The 18,275-nt window shown below is 46.5% G+C and overlaps 1 protein-coding gene across 1 annotated transcript in view; it reads left to right on the forward strand.

Annotated features, from left to right (window-relative positions):
• PHACTR1 (phosphatase and actin regulator 1) overlaps positions 1 to 10,548 on the forward strand; it is a 307,280-nt gene extending 296,732 nt beyond the window's left edge. Inside the window, exons 13-15 of the mRNA XM_086468979.1 lie at positions 4,413 to 4,553; positions 7,915 to 7,991; positions 10,266 to 10,548. Coding sequence (XP_086325105.1) covers positions 4,413 to 4,553; positions 7,915 to 7,991; positions 10,266 to 10,281 — 234 coding nt within the window. The 3' untranslated portion in view covers positions 10,282 to 10,548. The remainder of the gene's footprint in view (positions 1 to 4,412; positions 4,554 to 7,914; positions 7,992 to 10,265) is intronic.
• The last annotated feature ends 7,727 nt before the right edge of the window (positions 10,549 to 18,275 follow it).

Raw genomic sequence — 18,275 nt, forward strand, 5'->3', positions numbered from 1 at the left:
CAGCTCACAGGTCATAAATATAAACTCCAAGGTGAGATCTCAGGTGAGCTGTGCCCTCAACATGGACAGACATTGAACTGCAGCGGAGACGCTTAGAGTCTGGTCTGCAAAGCTGTTTTCCCAGCTGTTTAAGAGTTAAGGGTGCTCTGGGTAGGCCAAGCACACGGAGAGACCCTCGTGCTTAGAAGTGCACAAGAAACCTCTGCAATGGCATGAGAAACAGGCAGGGCAGTTTGTTAACCGTTAGAGCAATGTAGCTTTAATTAATTGCTTTTAGAAAACCACTCAGTGTGGTTGTCCCTCTCTTTACATTTCGTATGATCAGACTGGCACTTTGGATTAATGTACTGAATGTATTTTGTGTGTGTCTGTATTTATATATGTAAATATATGTGGATGTATGGCTACACATGAAGTTTGTGGTATAAGCTGTGGATTTCAGGACACCCTTTCAGAGCTAGAGCACTGGCACGAGAGTCAGTGCATCTTTGCTCTGTTCATAGCTCTGCCCCAGGCTTCCTGGGTCACCTTGAGCTGGTCACTTGGTCTCTGTGCTTTGCTGGCTCCAACTGCTCTGTGGGACTGGAGACACTGCCCACTGCCCTGATGGGGTGGAGAAGCACCTGAAATTGCACTGGTTGCAGGTTTCTGAAGCAAAGGCAGGGCATCTAAAAATAATACACAGTAAGAGTTGTATGACTTTAGAGGAAGAGAAGCAGCAGCTTTTAGTCTGTCTTACTCTCAGGTGTCACCTAAGAATGAAAAGTGCACATTAGCACCAAAGTTTCATAATGTGCTTATGCCCTTGACATTTTTTCATTCAGTGTACTGTTCTTCACAGCTGCTGAAGGATTACAGTGAGTTTCAGTGGTGTAAAACGTGCTGGTCATGCACCTGACTTGATATTTGGGCATTTGCGAACAGGAGAACTTACCTCAGATGTGTCTCATTTCATCATGTGACCCTTAATATTTACCGTAATTTCTTCGATTTTAGCCCAGAGCCAGTGCCCCAAGGAAGCCAAATTAGCTGTTTAAGACCCAACGCAGCATTGAGGTTTTTCATTCAGTGTACTGTTCTTCACAGCTGCTGAAGGATTACAGTGAGTTTCAGTGGTGTAAAACGTGCTGGTCATGCACCTGACTTGATATTTGGGCATTTGCGAACAGGAGAACTTACCTCAGATGTGTCTCATTTCATCATGTGACCCTTAATATTTACCGTAATTTCTTCGATTTTAGCCCAGAGCCAGTGCCCCAAGGAAGCCAAATTAGCTGTTTAAGACCCAACGCAGCATTGAGGTAAATACCAGCAATGAATTCACATTGCCAGCAGAAGCACCACCACCTCTGTGGCGCTTGATGCTCTTGCCTCCTTGACACCACCTAGACAGCAGCCCAGCATGGCACGTTTCAGGGTATCCACAGCCACCTGCCTTCCCCTTTGTACAGACTTGCTAATCACTTCAATTAGCACAAACGTGAAAGTGGGCTGATGTCAAAAGCTGACAGAAGCCGTGAAATAGAGCCAGTGATTTTCTTAAAGTCCTCCTTCAGCTTGGAAAGTTTGTAGGAGTTCCTGCTTCACTTGTAGCCATTTAGAAACACAGAGTTGAATTCACAGGATTTCGTATTATGTTAGTGTCATCATACTCCATGTAATATGACATTTTATTTTTTAAAAATTTCCATTCTAATCTGAAACAACATCTAGGCTATGTCCTAAAATGATAAAAGCTGAGAAATGTGTGGATAATACTGATGATTCATGCTGTTGTGAGAAAAGAAGCAGTTGATGCAAGTAAAGATGGAGTCTTACCCTTATCTTTGAAATTTTTGGGTGCAGTCATAACATTATTTCAGCATAAAGATTCTCTATTCCCATAGTCAGGGGTTAGATTTTAAATAATCGGAAGCAAAACCCTGCTGTGCTATCTGAATAATAACGTATCAGTGCTAACAAGCCTGCAGCTCCTAGTGCTAGGGCTGCTAGGAAAAAACCTACCAATTTGAAATCACATTCAAGATGAGTTGTAGGACAGAGAGAAGCCTCGCTCAGACTGTAACTGTGATTATACTCCAAGCGTGGTATAGCACTTTGGTGATACAGCACTGTCTGTTAATCGCGGTGTGTATGTAGCTTGCAGGTGACTTAGGTGTGTCAGGGCTGCAGGCTGAAGAGGCAATTCTGTTCTGTTAGAATGAAAAATAACATTTTTAAATCTCTACATGCTTCGATCTACTTTATTGTGCCCTCTGGCTTTTCTGACATGGTGCTCTAGCTCAGTGAGATCTTCATCCTATTGTCTAAAAAAAAAGCCAAAATAGTTATGCCTGCTGTTTATGTGTTTTGCTTTTTATCAAAAAGGTCCCAAAAGGTGTAGTCTGAGCTCAGAAAGGCAAGCTTCTTGGTAACCTCACTGCATACATGCTCTTTGGCTGACCTGAGCATGGCTGGCCTGAACATGGGTACAGGAAAGAGGGCTTTTCTTGGGATGGTTTTGGAGGAAATAGGAGGAATGTTGTGTGACAACCACATGCAGAGGAGCTCGCAGGAAACTTCACGCCTCCCATAGACGAAGGTGGGTGTGAGATGACTGTGTAGTTTCAAGATCTTTGCTATATTCAGAAGTTTCAAAGTTGTTCTTTTTCAAACCAGCAGGGAGGTCTTCCCCCTATTACATGTTGTAATTTACCCTAAAATGGCTTTGGAGACAACACACAAACTGCCGAGCTGCGACCTGACTGATGCCAGCTGTCATAGGCAAGGGCATTATGGGGCAGAGTATAGAGCTGTGCTCCTGGCTACACTTTCTTTCCGTGATTTCTCTGCCTTTGATGTGTGCAAAACGGCTGGGCTGCAGCCAGGAGGGGTAGAACCTGATTCCTGTCCTCCTGAGCATCTCGCAGGCAGGGCATTAGTGCAGCTCTGCAGACTCTCTACACGAGGTGTTTGAACCCAGTTTGTGAGTGCGTGCTCAGGGCTATTAGAGTAAGGACAGTAACCCCACTGTAACCTCCCATCACAACCATCTTTGCTGAAAAGAGAAGAGAGAGGCAACCATCCATGCCAAGAACACAGGGATTTAAAGCCACAGGCAGGATGAGGTGGTGGAGCTGTCTTGCATCAGCACCCAAATGCTGGAGAAAGGTGGGATTTTTCACCCTCCACTTAGCATCCTGGCTGTTTTGAATCCTAATTCTCCCTGGAAGATGAAAGGCAGGGAAATCAGATGCTTAATTTGGTGGAACTGCGTGTCAGAATCAGGAGCCTGAACAACTTTGCAGAAGAGAGTCTCAAGCATTTTATTAAATATTTAGACCTTTCACTATTCACCAGGGTGAAGTATTGCAAACCACACCTAGTTCTAGTGAGCAGGAATAGCACGATATACTGTGCAGCTAACTGTTAGCAGGATATTATTTTTCCTGATGTGTCATGATTACAAATGTTTCACTCTAATAGCGAAACTTTTGCAGCCAATGTACAGCTGCATGCACAGATATATGTAGCACCTTCTTCAGAAATAGTTGTGTAACTGCTTTTGGCATTAGCCAGCACGCTGTGCATCCAAGGAGAATTGATCCCCAAAAGCCAATTCCTGTCCCTAGCCGTGTAACTGGCTGTACGATACGTGGACTACCAGCACGCTAGTGTTTCTAATTTGAGAGGACAGTTTTGGCTGTGGCTGCCTATTCTGCTGTGGAATTTGAAAGAAATGCTTTGGAACAACGAAGATGCTTTCTTGACATGATACAATCCACCCTTGCAATTTGGGGGGGGCTTGTAGTATGCAGTGTAAACTGTTAAGAGTTGAATACACTGTGACACATAACAGAGCTGGAGCATACAGTGCAAAGTTCAGTGGGCACTCATCATCATCCTGCCTGCCTTTCCTGGAGGTAAGGAGAAGTCTGCAGAGTACCAGCATGGTAAGGAAGGTCGTTTGTCACTGCTCTGTGCCTTTGCCTGACTCTCTGCAGGCAGCATGGAAGCACACACAGCAGCTCAAGGCTGGGGAGCATACAGGCTGTACAGGTAGTCTTCCAAGTTGGGTTGTCTTTGTCTCTTCCTGAGACATAGGTGCACTTGGAGACGTTCTTGCATGACGTCTCGTTTCTGCCAAGGGTGGTCAACCTCAGCCAGGGATTGGGGTCTCTGGCCACAGGTGCTTCCCAAACAACAGTGGGCTGCTCTGGCAGCAAGGCAGGATGATATTCAAGGTGCTATAACTAGAGGTTATCTCCCAAGTAGCAATTCTGTGAAAGGCTGGTAAAAACAACAGTACTGGGAATGTCTGAATCCTTTTGTTGCCATAATGATGGTTGTAGTAAAATAAATCCCCAAGCAGCACTCTGCAGGGAAAAAGGGGAGTTCTGATGTCTTTTTCCACTCCTTCCTCAAACCTGCAGCTGAGTCAAAGGCCCACGGTAGAAGAGCTACGCGAGAGGAAGATCCTCATCCGCTTCAGTGACTACGTGGAAGTGGCAGACGCGCAGGACTACGACAGGAGGGCGGACAAACCCTGGACACGGCTCACAGCCGCCGACAAAGTAAGTCAAGCAACCCTGGGACAGCTGTGATCTGAATAGTTAGAGCGTGTCACGGCAACCAGCATCCCTCAGGTCTCATGGCCATGAAGGAATAAACCTCCACCTGACATCCCTTCCCAACACACCTGTGGTTTCTTCCCATTCACAAAGTTTGTTGTTTGAGTTATAAATCTTTGGCAAGAAGGCCTCTATATGCGTGGAAACCAGGAGCAAGCTTAGCAGAATTACACCATTTAAAGAGAGAGGAAAGAATCTCAAGCCCTTTGAGAAAAGGTCTTGATGGCACCCCTGTTATTTGTTGGTTTGGGGCTTGCCACATAATGCTGCCAGCTGAGAGCTCCTACCAAGACCTAGCAGAGCAGCGTGACAGCAGCACTTGCCAGAATTGCCATGCCAGGGTGCAAAAATGCTAGCAGGACAAATTGGCAAAGGCACCTCCATCCCACCAAAGTCAGGCAGCTTCTCTCTAGTGTTGTTACAACGGGGGCCTTTGCTCAGGAATTCTGCCACAGAGTATTTTAAGCACTGAGCTGAAATCGCAGGAGCCCTGCCGATGGAGAAGAGCCGCACGTTTGGTATTGACGGTGCTGTCATCTGAGCACCGGTGGGACTGTCACTAAGTGGCATCTCTGGCGTGAGCATTGGTGGCAGAGGGGTTAAATTGCTGGCAAATTATATCAGTCACATCCTGAGGGTCTTAATGGGAGTCTTAATGCCACAGGAAGAAGATTTAAATGTTTTTATGGCCACTGTAAGAAAAGAGGACCATGAGGCTGGTCCGTGATTCCCGTGCTTACAATCACTTTGTGATGCCCATGTAATCTGAAAGACTTTGAGGTACTTGAATTCAAGCTTTGATTATTTCTTTGCTGTGGGAGTCATGCAGCCATGGAGACCACGATGTCCAATGTTTAGAGACAGGAGCAGGATTTCTGGCCTTGCCACTCAGTTATGGTGCTCTTGGTTTTATTCACAGAGGAAAGGGCAGCCCGTTCTATTCGTATAATTTAACCAAAGGACTTGTATAATTTTGTGACCACTCGTTTTCTCCTTGGCAGAGTGCTTTTTCAGTTTAGCTTTGGATAAATTAATGTAGCATAAACTGATATGAAAAAAACTTCCTCTGGAATGTCCACAGACTATAATATACTGGGTTAAATCAGATTTTCCCAGTTTACCTCACCATGCTGGATGAGACCTTACTCAGCTGACTTGGTTATACTCTCCCAGTCAGTAGATGAGGGAGGGAATAAATCTCCAACTGGTCCTGCAGCCTTTGAGAGATCCCTGTCTGGGACGAAAGGCATGGAGAGACTTCAGCTGGGAAAGGAGAAGATTTGGTCTCCAGTGAGGTCCTTTCTCATCCTGTGAAAAGAACCAGTATTAAATGCCACTATTACATGTAGCCTGGTAAAGAATTCAGTATTAAGACAAAGTACTTTGAAGTCCCTTTTTCTTTTTTATAATGCATGTGCAAAGTCAATACACAGAGCAAAGGGCTCAAGTTCTCCAAATGAACCTTCTCTAAGGAAAGCAGGAGAAGAAGAAATGTTTGTCATTCTTATAATATTAATGCCCCTTACGGCATAAGGAAGCAGATCTATTATTTGGGGGGTTTGGGTCATATGGGTGGTATTCTTATTTCTGCCATTCAGATGACCTGCTTTTCCCCACCACACTGTTGGAAAAAATAGCCAGACAAATTGGAAGCAACTGAAATGCCTAACAAAGCTGCAACATCCTATAAAAAATTATTTTCTTCCAGAGCTTTAATTCAATAACTGTCTTCATTGGTCAGCACAGGCCGGATTTATTGCAAAAATAGATTTTAGTAATGGACTTTTCTGTTCGTCAGGAAATCTTGCTCTGTGTGCTGGATGTAGGGAACTGCCTTCAGTCTTGACTTCTTCATCTTTACCAGGTCTGACTGTTAGAGGAATAAAAAGGTCACTGCTAAATCTCTCCAGCAGCTGAGGGATGCAGGGGGAATAGACTTCAGACCTTGCGGGAGTCAGAAGCCTGCATGGCCTCCTTCACAGTCACTTAAGTAGCAGATTGGTCTGCTGCAGGTAGGCCCTTGAGTCACTCCATAGCTGTCGCTCTGTCCTGACAGATGGAGGCAGAGCCTGACAGACATTTCTAAGGTAAATAAAAACCCAAAGCTGCCCAGGAGCACAGGGGACCTCTTCTGTAGATCATACGCACAAAATCTAGCACTTAGGGCTTGTCAAGGCAAAGGTGGTTGGTGCCTGGATCAGTGGCTGTTGCAAAAGCCCTGTTTTGGGCTTGTGCTGTTCATACTAGTTTAGATTTCCTTCATTGAGAACAATTCCTGACAGACACAAGTACCACCGGCTGGAGCAGGCACTTGCAGCCGCTGATGCTGATGTTTCCAGCATCACACAGAAGGGCAGTGGCACACGGACCCGTGGGAGCGTTCAGCCACAGCAGCCGCCTTGCACGTCCTCTCCAGACGCTCACAGCGAAACCCACTTGTGAGTTACAAATATCAGAGGGCTGTCAGAAGTCTTCGCTTTGGGCTTGGGACTTGAGGCAGTTCTGCTGAGTGCTGTCTCTACCCTGAAGCTGAGCCCCTCCATGTCACCCCTTCTATTTTATTATTCTTCAATAGTTCTCTTCCTGCCAGTCACCCCTGGTTTTCTTTTCCCTCATGGACAAGCCACAGAGGCTGTAGGTAACTGGGAGTCCTGTGGGTGCTGCATACAATCACCTGCAGCTAGTTTTCTGCTGGATTAGTGTGTTCAGTCAGTTCAGTAATAGCACAGCTGGGTCAGAAGGGAGGGGGAAGGCAGAGGGGCACAGCCTGAGGCAGAGCAGCAGGCAGGGAGCCAGGCGTCCCTCTTTCCCTCCCCAGTAAAGTCAGCCACTTCAGGTAACTTCATCCGAGGAAATTCAGGACCACATAAAGGCAGGAGACATCTCAAATATGAGTCTGGCACGAGTCAGGCCCAGCTGACTCACAGTCCAGCTCCAAAACAGATCCCAGTGTTTGAGAAACTGTGGTGCACATTATTTTTCTCATGCTTATGCTAATTTGGATTTCGTACATGAAAGTGTTTACATAATAAGCCAAACTTGGGTTCTGTATCTGCGTTGTCTACAATATGTTTTCAAATTGAGCCATTCCACCAAAGCATTTATCTCTTCCCTTTTTATGTGATTTTGAACATGTTTATCTCTATTCCTTTTTGCATTTTAAAGTCTTTTTATGTTTTTCTTTCTCTCTCTGATAATGTTATCTATCTGCTTCACTTTCACTTTTAATATGCTGTTTTGAGAACAAAGTGAACTTATTTTCATCTCTCATTTATACATTTATGTCTTTATTTGTCCTTTGCAGGCAGCCATTCGAAAAGAGCTTAATGAATTTAAAAGCACTGAAATGGAGGTTCACGAATTAAGTAGGCATCTAACAAGGTAAGCTGAGATTAATTTTTTAAGACTATCAGTGAATACTGTTGTTTAAAAAAACAACCCACCAGCAGCTGTTTCTCCAACACCCACTGAACACACCATGAGGTCTAGACAACATTTAGAATAACAGGCTGTAAAAGAAGCTCACACAACTCATGCTGCTCCATTACGCAGCAGTACACAGGCACCTGCGTCTGTTTAATAGCGTGTAGCCTCCTATTTTTTAAATCATCGTGCTCTAGCTGCATGTCTGTTCTTCTGGCATCAGTACATCATGTCTGAAGGACAGGGAACTCTTGCAGGGCCAGCACATAGCAAGGTATGAGTGAGTGTACACTCACACCCCGCTGGGGGCACGGCTGTCCCGCACTGCGCACGTCCCCCACACAAATCTCTGGCCCATACTCCACCTCCTGCCATAGGTGATGCAGTGGGGAAACAGCAAGATCAGCATTGTAAGCGAGGTACTATTTTTTTTTTTTACACTTTTAGGCTTTTTTCAGTTGAAAAGGTAGAGACTGAATGAATTGTCTACGACCTCAAACTAACAACGCTCCTCTGACGGGCTAGGGCTGAGGCACACGGGGAGGGCAGGGCACGTCCCCTCAGACAGCCTGTGCTGAGTCTGCTCTGGGTTTGATGCTGAGATGAGCTGAACTCTGGGTATTTCAGCTGAAGTCAGGCAAATTTTGCAAAGGCAAATCAACATTAACCCCTACTCATTGTTAGACACTACAGAGAAATGTTCGGTATTGAAGACAAGTGACAGTGAGGTCTGGTGCAAAACTGGAGCTGCCCTTGTACTAATACGATCATCAGCTAGGTGCTCATAAAAAATGCAGTCAATACTTTTAAGAAAAATACAGAAAAGCTTAAGGCAAAATTAATTTTGTATTAGAGGATTTTTATGTGTATAAATTAATAATTATATTAAAATTCACCACATGTATTATGCATACGTGCCCTTGCAGAAACGATCTCCCTTCTACTTTCTAGCTTGTGCTAGGATGGTTGCGCTGGGGTTTGTAATAACAGCGTGCTGCTAGCGACAAGCCAGCTGCTTTTGAGCCACGAGCTCCGGAAGAAGCTTTAGGGTGTGCAGTTGGCCTAGATCTGTTGACCCTGGTGAGCAACCCTTTGAGGGACACTGGCTTGCTCCTCCAGGAGAGTGGTGACAAACTTAAGACAGGATGAGGCTGTTTTAAAGGGGGTGTTGCTACAGGAAGTTGAGCTCCATGGATTTCCATGAGGCCTTTAGCATCCCACAAACACAGAGCCTGGTGTAGTTTTTCAGAGGTCTCCAGCTGCTCAGCTTTCGGACGTTTCTGGGCAGTACTTCACTTCTCTTCCAGTGTGGGGATGAGCAGTGACCCTCTGAGGTGACTCAGCTTGTATCTGAAAGCCACCAAGTGGCTTTGATTCACTAAATCTGGGCCAGGCATACTCGGAGGTGTGTGTGTGTTTGTGTGTGTGTGTGTGTGTGTGTGTGTGTATATATATATATATATATACACACACACATATATATATATAAAAAATAGAAATTGGAATAAGAGTTTGTGTGAAGTTCAGCAGGACTTACTGGTTAGACAAGTGGCTTCAGAAAACATGCACTTGAAGGAAGCACGCTTAAACAAAATAGAGTAATTCCCTTAAACAAACTTAGACATATCACCATTATAAAATCATTAGCAAGGTAATGAGCTATTCATGTCATTAAGCAGAATGTGACTGTTGCTTTACTAGTGGGAGACATTAATTAATTCATAAGAGAGTGAAAAAATCAAAGCTTGAAAAAATAAAAACCCACACACCTTTGCAGAGCTGACATGGGGTGTGCTTGTGGAAAGGGTGGCCATTTTAGCTCTACTTGTCTCTTTAGCCCCCAACATTAAGGAATAATCATACTTGAACTGTACATAAATCTCTCTGGCTGAAGGGCATAATAGGTTTGTCTAAACCAGACAATTTTTGTGGACTCGGGCATGGTGTGGTGTGAAAGAGGACTAGCTGATCTGAAGGAACTCGCTCAGGGATCTGACAGGATGGACCCAAAGCATATCAGTGTCTTGGGCAGATTTTTGGTGCCTATGAAGTGGGAGCCTGGCAAGGACCAAGGAAGTGTGAATGTTCTGGGTCCACATTGCCAGCATGGCCGATGTCAATGCTGCAGGAATCAAGCTGCCTAATTGTGTCACCGTAGCAATTAGTTCTCCAATAGGTACGTGAGAATATTATCTTACCATTTCTCTTTTTTTCTCTCCCCTTGGATTTTAGGTTTCATAGACCGTAGCAGTTCAATTCTACCTGACTACTATGCTGTCTTCAAAACATAACTAAAAGGAACCATAAGTGCTGGTATTACTCACTTCCCTGATACGTACAATGTAAATCTTCTGAACTGCCTTTTTAAAAAAAAAGAAAAAAAAAAAGTAGAAAAATAAATATAAAAAAAGGAAAATTGTATTTACATGTGATGGGTACTGCAGCATCATCAGACCTGCTGGTTCAAGCTTCACTAACAGAAAATACCCCTGGTGGGAACTGTGCCAAGACTTGGCATCTACGTAGAAGACTTTCCCGGCATGTGGATTTGCCATATGTGTTCAAGCCCAGCTGGTGGGGCAGCATTTCGTCTTCAGGCACCCCTCATCCTGACAAGCCTCTGTCATCAACTCTAGAGAGCCCCGAGATGGTGTTCAGGGAATCACTGGCCTGGGTGACGTCTCCAAAAGACAGGCACCTATGGCACTAAAGCACTTACACCAAACACTCCCTTCAGGCTGCAAGCACCTTACGAGGATGGTGAAGGAGCAAAACTACTCTACGGGCCAGCCCAGCTGCAAACATCACCTGACTAGAAAGGCATTTCTTCCCCTGGAGCAGTTTACGGACAGTCAACAGGCCTTGTTCAGCTCCCAGGCAGAAACAGGTACCACCTGTGAAGAACAGGACTCCCTGTTGAAGGCTGGTTCAGTTCTAGCAACTGCTTATTCTTCATCTCTTCCAAGTATAATTTTCTAAACCCAGTTGTGAACCCATCAGCAGTTAAGTGACAAGACCGTTGAGGACAAGCAAGCAAAACCCATCTCTTCATGGTCACTGCATGGCCTTCGCTCAGCTTCTAGCTCGTTTTCACACCCGAGCCTCGTGATGGCACGAGAGCCGATGCGCACCCAGCAGCCAGGAAGGCTGGGATTCCCACCCGCTCTGCAGAGGGACACACGACAGGAGGCACCAGGGGCTCCATGGGGGATATCTGTCCTCGCTGTATCAGGTGTTTCAAGAATTGATCTTAAACTCGCACTGAGAAAAGCGTGAGCGAGTGCGTTACGTGGCCTAACAAAAGGAGTCTGGCACGTTGGTATGGATGGTGGGCCTTGCCACCGGTCCCCCCAGCTGAGGTGTAAGGACAGCAATTCAGAGGTGTTCTGGGTTTAATTTATTTTTATTACAGTGGTTTAACACACAAACTGACCATGCAGAGCTCAGAGAGCTGGTCACTCTGGGCCTGGTTGACTTGCCAACTTAAGCATGTGCTTAACACTAAGTAAGCATGCAGCCAGCCTCACTGCATGCAAGAACACATTTGACAGGCTTAATTGAAGCTGAACACATTCAAGCCCTTTTTGGACCTTAGGCCAACACCTTCCAGCATCAAGTCTTCAACACGTGCGTAACACCAGCCAGCTGGGGCAGACACTCTCTAGGATTCCTTTCCAGCTCTAACAAGACACCATTATGCCATGTTTTGGGTCAGTGGCCCAAGGCACTGTAGCAACATTACTGTAACAAGTTCCAGATTATCACGTCAGGACATCTTTTTTCTTCCGTAATAGCTAGTTTGCTTTGACAGTTTGAAGAGAGAGGCCAAAGTTTTATACTACAGAGTTATTTCTGTTATTATTATTTTTGCCTTTCTCCCCGTCTTCCACGTATCTGTGCTCCCTCTCTACCTCCCCCATGCCATGCTAACATTGCCTTTCACCAATGGCGGGCCAAGCAGCCTCTCGCACATGAGCATTGAGTGGCCAGTGCTGCACAGTGCCAACACTCCTGCCTCTTCTCAGGCCTCATCTCCTTCCTCTGGTCCTGGCAGTAAAGCAGGAGGACCTGCACCTACCCCAGGGAGCTGCTCGAGCAGCCAGCCTGCCCAAACACCACTGCCAGCAAGGCCAGTGCACGCCGGTTAGGCCTAGCAGCGGTACTCAGTACCATCAGAGACAAAGCGAATGCGTTTCATTCTCATCTGTGGCCATCCTTGCAATGCTATGGATTTTTTGCTATTAAATAAGAATTGGCTGTTGTAGGATGGAAGATGCTACAAAGGAAAGTAGAAACCAGCTGGTTTCTGGTGCCTCATTTTGAGGCCTCAAGCCCCAATGTGCTACGCCTCCCTGAGCAGGTACTGATTCCCGAAGAACCACACGGTGATCCCTATATCACCAGCTCAGAGTTGCTTTAGGTACAAGTTGTCAGTAGTGAAAGCCTTTAACGTGCCATGTTATCAGCTCAGTGCAGTGAAGCCAGAGCACTTAGTACTAGCCAGGAATACACTGCTTTGGGGCTATTTTCATGAAAACCTGGGGTTCGTGTTGTCAGAGGCACTCACATACACACGCACATGTAACAAGACTGCATCACAGCTTTAAAAAGGGAAAACAAAACTCCATGTTTTTGACTACACAGACGTTGCATTAGGAAAGGGCTCTGCACCAGAGCTGTTGTGAGGAGCAACAAGTCGCCATGTTCCCAGTATGGATCCCATACCTGCCCTGGCATCCTTAGCTTAGAGGTTCCCTGGGAAAGGGAAAGGAGGCCATGTAAGGAGCAGCGGTGACAGAAATCACAGGCCTCAGTAGGCTGGTGATTTGGAAAAGCTGAGATTTTTCTTTTTTTTTTTTTCCAATTCAAATGAAGAGGAAAGAGGGGACAGCAGCAGACTGGGCCGTCAGTCTGTTGTCGGTGCTGGGGGACAGGGCATCTGTGGGCAACGTCACTGGGTACTGCCACCATCCCTCGTGGGCATGGCACCCAGCAGTGCAGGGCGGCAGATGGGGCGTGTAACCACTGACTCCTGGGTGCAGGCCAGACCTTCCCCAGCCACCCTGCCTTCACCTGGGTGGGCCCAAGGCAGGTCCCTGCTGGCCCCTTGGCAAGCTGTCACGCTCCCCGCTGCCTCGGGATTCATGCTGTCCTCAGGGCAGCGACATGCGCCAATGCCTTTTTTTTTCTTTTTTAATTTGGTTTTGGGTTTTTTTAATTATATTAACTCCTGGCTGAGCAAACACCAGGACACAGTGGAAGAACTGCCATATTTCTCCCAAACTGCAAGTAGAGTTTAATACTGAAAAGGGGAAGGGGAGGAGAAAGAAGCCATACAAAGCGTTTGGCACTGCAGTAAGCACTGCAGAACTGGCACTTCATCTGGGTTTAGCTTCAGTGGGTCTGGGTGTTTTGCAAAGCTACCCTTTGGTGAGGCATTCCTCAACCACCTTTCGGTGCCTGGACATAGCAGCACATCCTCAGGTTGCACACCCACCTCTGGCATCCGTGGGAAGTTGCAAGCAGACTGGGGAACAGCTAGTCCTCCTTTTTTTCTTTTTTTGGTTTGAAATGTTTTTTTGAGCACTTGTCTTCTCATCTGTGAAAGCCATCTCTATCACGGCAAAGCAGCTGTGATTCTGTTGGGGTGAAGGAAAAAAAAAACCCAAACAACCCACAACAACAAACCAACAACAGTCAGTCATGATCCTCCTACACACCCCCACCCCCAGATTATGTGTAGGACATAAAGATGACTGTGTTCCTGCTAGGACTCTGTTAACATCGCAGTTAACACCAGTCATCCTCATTCATATTAGAAGGTGATTAATAGCAGTAATAAAGAAGTTACAACAGGTTTAGAGAATGGAAAAATCACCACAGAACAAAAAATGGTTATTCTAATCATCCATCTCCAGGGCTGCTAATGGAGGTAATATTCTAGAGTCAAGGAAGAGAAACATTTTGGTTATAACCTACTGAATCTTGATGGGTTATCCATACTTAAAGGATTGTGACATCTGTTCTACGGCCTATGGCAAGATAGAACCGGGGCCTTGGGAGGTGGCAGGGATTGGAAAAGCAATTCCAAAGCGTCTAGACAAAAGTTGTGATTGTTTGGGACTTTAAAAAAAAAAAAAAAAAAAAAGCGCGATGGTGAGGAAACAGGATGGTGGCAGCATCGCCCTCCCACCCGCACCCGCAGCGGGCTGTAGGGACCTGGTGCTGTATTTATGTCTGACAGGGAAGGCCAGCGTGGTGGCCTTTCCTCGCCCCATGCCCCGCTCATTAGGTACCTGCAAGCCGAAGAAGTTTCAGGCTGCAGGTTTGCTGGGACGGGGCTCAGGCCAGCTTTTGTATCTTGACAATTCCCAGTGCTCACTCTAGACATTACCAGAAGAGAAGGAAGGGGGGGAAAGAATATAACAGACTTTTAACTCTCTTATGTTAACTGAAACGATTTAATGAGCCCATTTTACACAAATATATTTCAGCCTAAGACTTACATGTAACCACAGCACTTTGTCATCACTGCAGCCAGTCCCCGAACTCACCCTTTGTTACTCCTACAGTGCCCTCTGTGCAGTGGAAACACTATAAACCAACAGAGGGGGCGCCCTTCCAGCACACCCAGTGAAAGCCTAACGATAGATGGGTGAGATGGAAATCCATAGTTTTAAGTGATCAGGGGCTCCCTAACGTGCCTGCAAATAAAAATCACTTTGTATAAAGAGCCATGGGAGATGACTAGGCTAATTAATTAAAAAAAAAAAAAAAAAAAAAGAAAAAGTGGACAAATGATTTTTCCCAGGTGTTCAGTCTGCTCGAGCTTGGAACAACTTCTGTAAACAAAGAGGAGGTGACGGGCATGTTACCTGCGTGCCCGTGTGTCCCAGTTACTCCTGCACCAGTTGCATTTTCCAGTTGATATCCAAGTGTATGTACATAGTTTGTCTTTGTATAGGAGTGAGTGTGGTGGCTGTCAATCATGTGCTCTTCCAGTATTGTAATTTAACAGATTATGGCTGTATGAAAATGATGTAAATAAGTAAGTAGAAAAAAAAAAAATTAAACTGGATCTCTATGTCCTAGTTTTTGTACATACTGAAACTGCATGGTATTTAAATTATTGTTTGTCTCTGATGTATGCAGTTTCTTAAAAAAAAAAATCATTTAAAAAAAAAAAAACAAAAAACCCCACATTCCTGTGCCTGTGTTATTTTACCACCCTCTGTCCCAGTGGCTGACAGTGTAACGGATGGACACAGCGGACAGTACCGGCCCCCCCGCTGCTGGCCAGGCTCAGCACGGCAGCCTGCCAGCTGCCTGCCACAGCGCTGCCCACGGCCTGCCCGCACTTGGGCAGGGGGCAGAGCCGAAGAGCAAGACTTGCCCGAGCGGCGCCACGGGCCGTTGGATCAGCAGAGCCCCTCGTCCCCTCTCTGCAAGCTGGTTCGGCAAAGGTGTGCAAAGGAGGAGGCCGGTACTGCAGCCGCTAAAGCTCTACCTGGCACCAGGCTAATGAAGGACAAAACCCACAGTCTGTACCAGACACACACACACCACACACACCCCACCCCCCCCCAACCCCCACCTCTCGCCACACTGTCGGTGCAGGGTACGCTGTCAAACGCCTCCTGCCAGAGCCCGTGCGCCACGTTTGCCAACTCGCCCTTCCCTGTTCACAAGTCCTTGCCCAATATGCAGCACCTTGCGGTTAGAGAAAAGCCCCTGAGTAGTACCAGCAAGTGTTGGTGCTGTTCAGCCGAGCAGCCATACCTGCACATCCAGCTGCCTTCATACCACCTTTTCATCTTCCCCCCCCCTTTTCCCTGAGTAGCTTCAGTGGCTGTGCAGCATTTCAGGTTGTGACAAGCTGCAGCCTCTGTGTAGTGAAAAGGGGAGAGAAGGAAAAAAAAAAAAAAACAAAACGCCCTCCTTCACAAGAGTAAGTATGTACCTTCAAACAGACTTCTTGCAGAAAGCACAGCAGGTAGCAGCTCTGCATAGGCCCTTCAGATCTCATAACTGATGGTGCAAAAATTCTGACCCCCAAGGAAACAACTGGCACCGGTACCCTCACTGTAACTGGCGGATGGGAGCAGCTCCCCTCCCCTGATGCACACACAGGCTTCCAATTACACAGAAATGAAAGGTCCATGCACTTCAACTGACCAAATTCTGCCCCTTTCCACTGCTGCTGGTACGGAGACACAACACGCTCAGAGCTCTGGCACTGGGGGTTTTTTGTTTGTTTCCACTTGTGTAAGTCTTCACTGACCTCCTTACAGTCCTCCTCTGTGTGTGTTTGCGCGTGTGTGTGTATATATATATATAGATAGATAGATAATTTCCATTCTGACAGCCAACAAGTTTGTAGCTATCCAGCCCAAAACCAAAAAATCCTAGGTTTTGACTAAAGATCTCCTTTGCCCACAACTAGCTATGGCTTCTTATTAGCAGCATTGCATAATGGTTTGGTTACATACGGTAAATTCTGTGCTTTAAAAATAAAAACATTGGTAAGGATAAATTGTACAAGGAACATGAGAACACAGACCAATCTCTTGCACTGAGACCGGTCTAAGGAAATAGATGTGCGTGTCTTCAGTAAAGTCCATGTACTTACTAGCAATCAAATGCCATCTTTAGGCAGAAAACAAAGAGGAAGGCTGAAAAAAAATCAATTCTCCACTAAACAGGCAGCCCCTTGTGACCAGCTAACAACAGCATTTGTGCTACCTTCACTGGCTGCTTCAAACCGCCTCGGAACAACCCAGGAGAGCAGGCCTACAGGAACAACTGGCACTCAAGTGCACCCTGCAGTTGCTCTCCTGCCACATTCCCTATTAACGGGACATAAGACACAACAATCTGTATTTTAACATCTATTTGTTGGGTGTCTTTAAGTTTTACATACACAGATACGTTCACTCCAAGAGCTAGGAGACAGACAGACCTGTTTAGCAACCAGCTCAGAACGTGAAAGCCAGATCCATGCGCACATCCACGTGCACACACGCCCCAGAGCTGATCTTCAGTCCAAAATAAAGGCTACTATGCGTCTAATTTGGGGGGCAGGGGGAGGAAAAGGGAGACATGCTGAGCCCACTGACCAAATCCCACAAAGGCTCTGGAAGGCCCACGCTGCCGGGACGGAGCCCAGCAGAGCACCTGCTGAGCAGGGTGCACACACGCCCGTGCGCACGCAGCCACGCGTGCACAAACACCGCTGCTCAGCAGTGCCCAGCTGAGAGCTCAGCGCAGCCGTGGGGCGAGATTGCTTTGCCGGCATCTGCTCACCCCACCTCCCCGCTTCACCCCTCAGATCAAGGTTCCCAGGCAACCAAGTCCGAAAACAACAGCACGGCCATGCCCTAGTTGCAGGGTCGAGCTGGTCTGTGTGGGACACAGTGGCCGCCCTACTCCCGAGCAGTGCGAGCTGAGAGCTTCTGGGGTGCATCTGGACATCACCAGCACCCCTTAGGCAGCTGTCAGGGCAAGACACAGACGGTGTAACCTCACCCTATGCCCACACCTGCAAGCGTTGCCTGTCAATTGCACAAAACTGCTTACCAAACTCTCCTGAGTGGCAGAATGAAGGAAACCTTGGCTTTTCAGTAACTCTGTGCCATGTGGTTAGGAGCTCCGGTGTTCCCAAAGACATCATCTTCAACTGAAGTTGTCCCATGGGGCGATGAAAGTTGATCTATCCACAGAAACCTGCCCTGTATCACTGCTACTTTATCAGACTCTGAATCACTGTATTTCAGCCACTTTTGTCTCCATACACTCCTGCTTTTCCTTCCATACTCTCAGGCCCCTGAGAGTTGAAATCACTTGTCATTTCTCAGGCATCATCCTCTGACATCTGCCATCACTTTTCTTATCCAGAGTTTCCATTTGGACATCAGCTGGAAAAGAGCTGGTGCATGCAACATGGGAGAGCAGAGACATGTGGCATTCCTCTAAACCCCTCTGGACAGAAAGTACTGCTTGAGAGGCGAACTGGACCACATTAAGTTTATTTTTCTTGTCTGCAAAGCCCATGAAGGTATCTGGCAGGGTGAGGCTTGAGGGGGGAGCTTTCCACTCTCGAAAGTGGATGCTGCAGTGTTGTTTCTATTATATCCAGGGGAAAAAAAAAACAAAAAAAACAAAACACAACCTACTCGCAGCTGCTCGTGCTATATGCACAAACAAGCACGCAGCAATATGCACAAACAAGCACAGTTACATACT

Source organism: Leptosomus discolor, chromosome 8 (genome assembly GCF_034619465.1).
Source record: "Leptosomus discolor isolate bLepDis1 chromosome 8, bLepDis1.hap2, whole genome shotgun sequence".
Taxonomy (NCBI): Eukaryota; Metazoa; Chordata; class Aves; order Leptosomiformes; family Leptosomidae; genus Leptosomus; species Leptosomus discolor.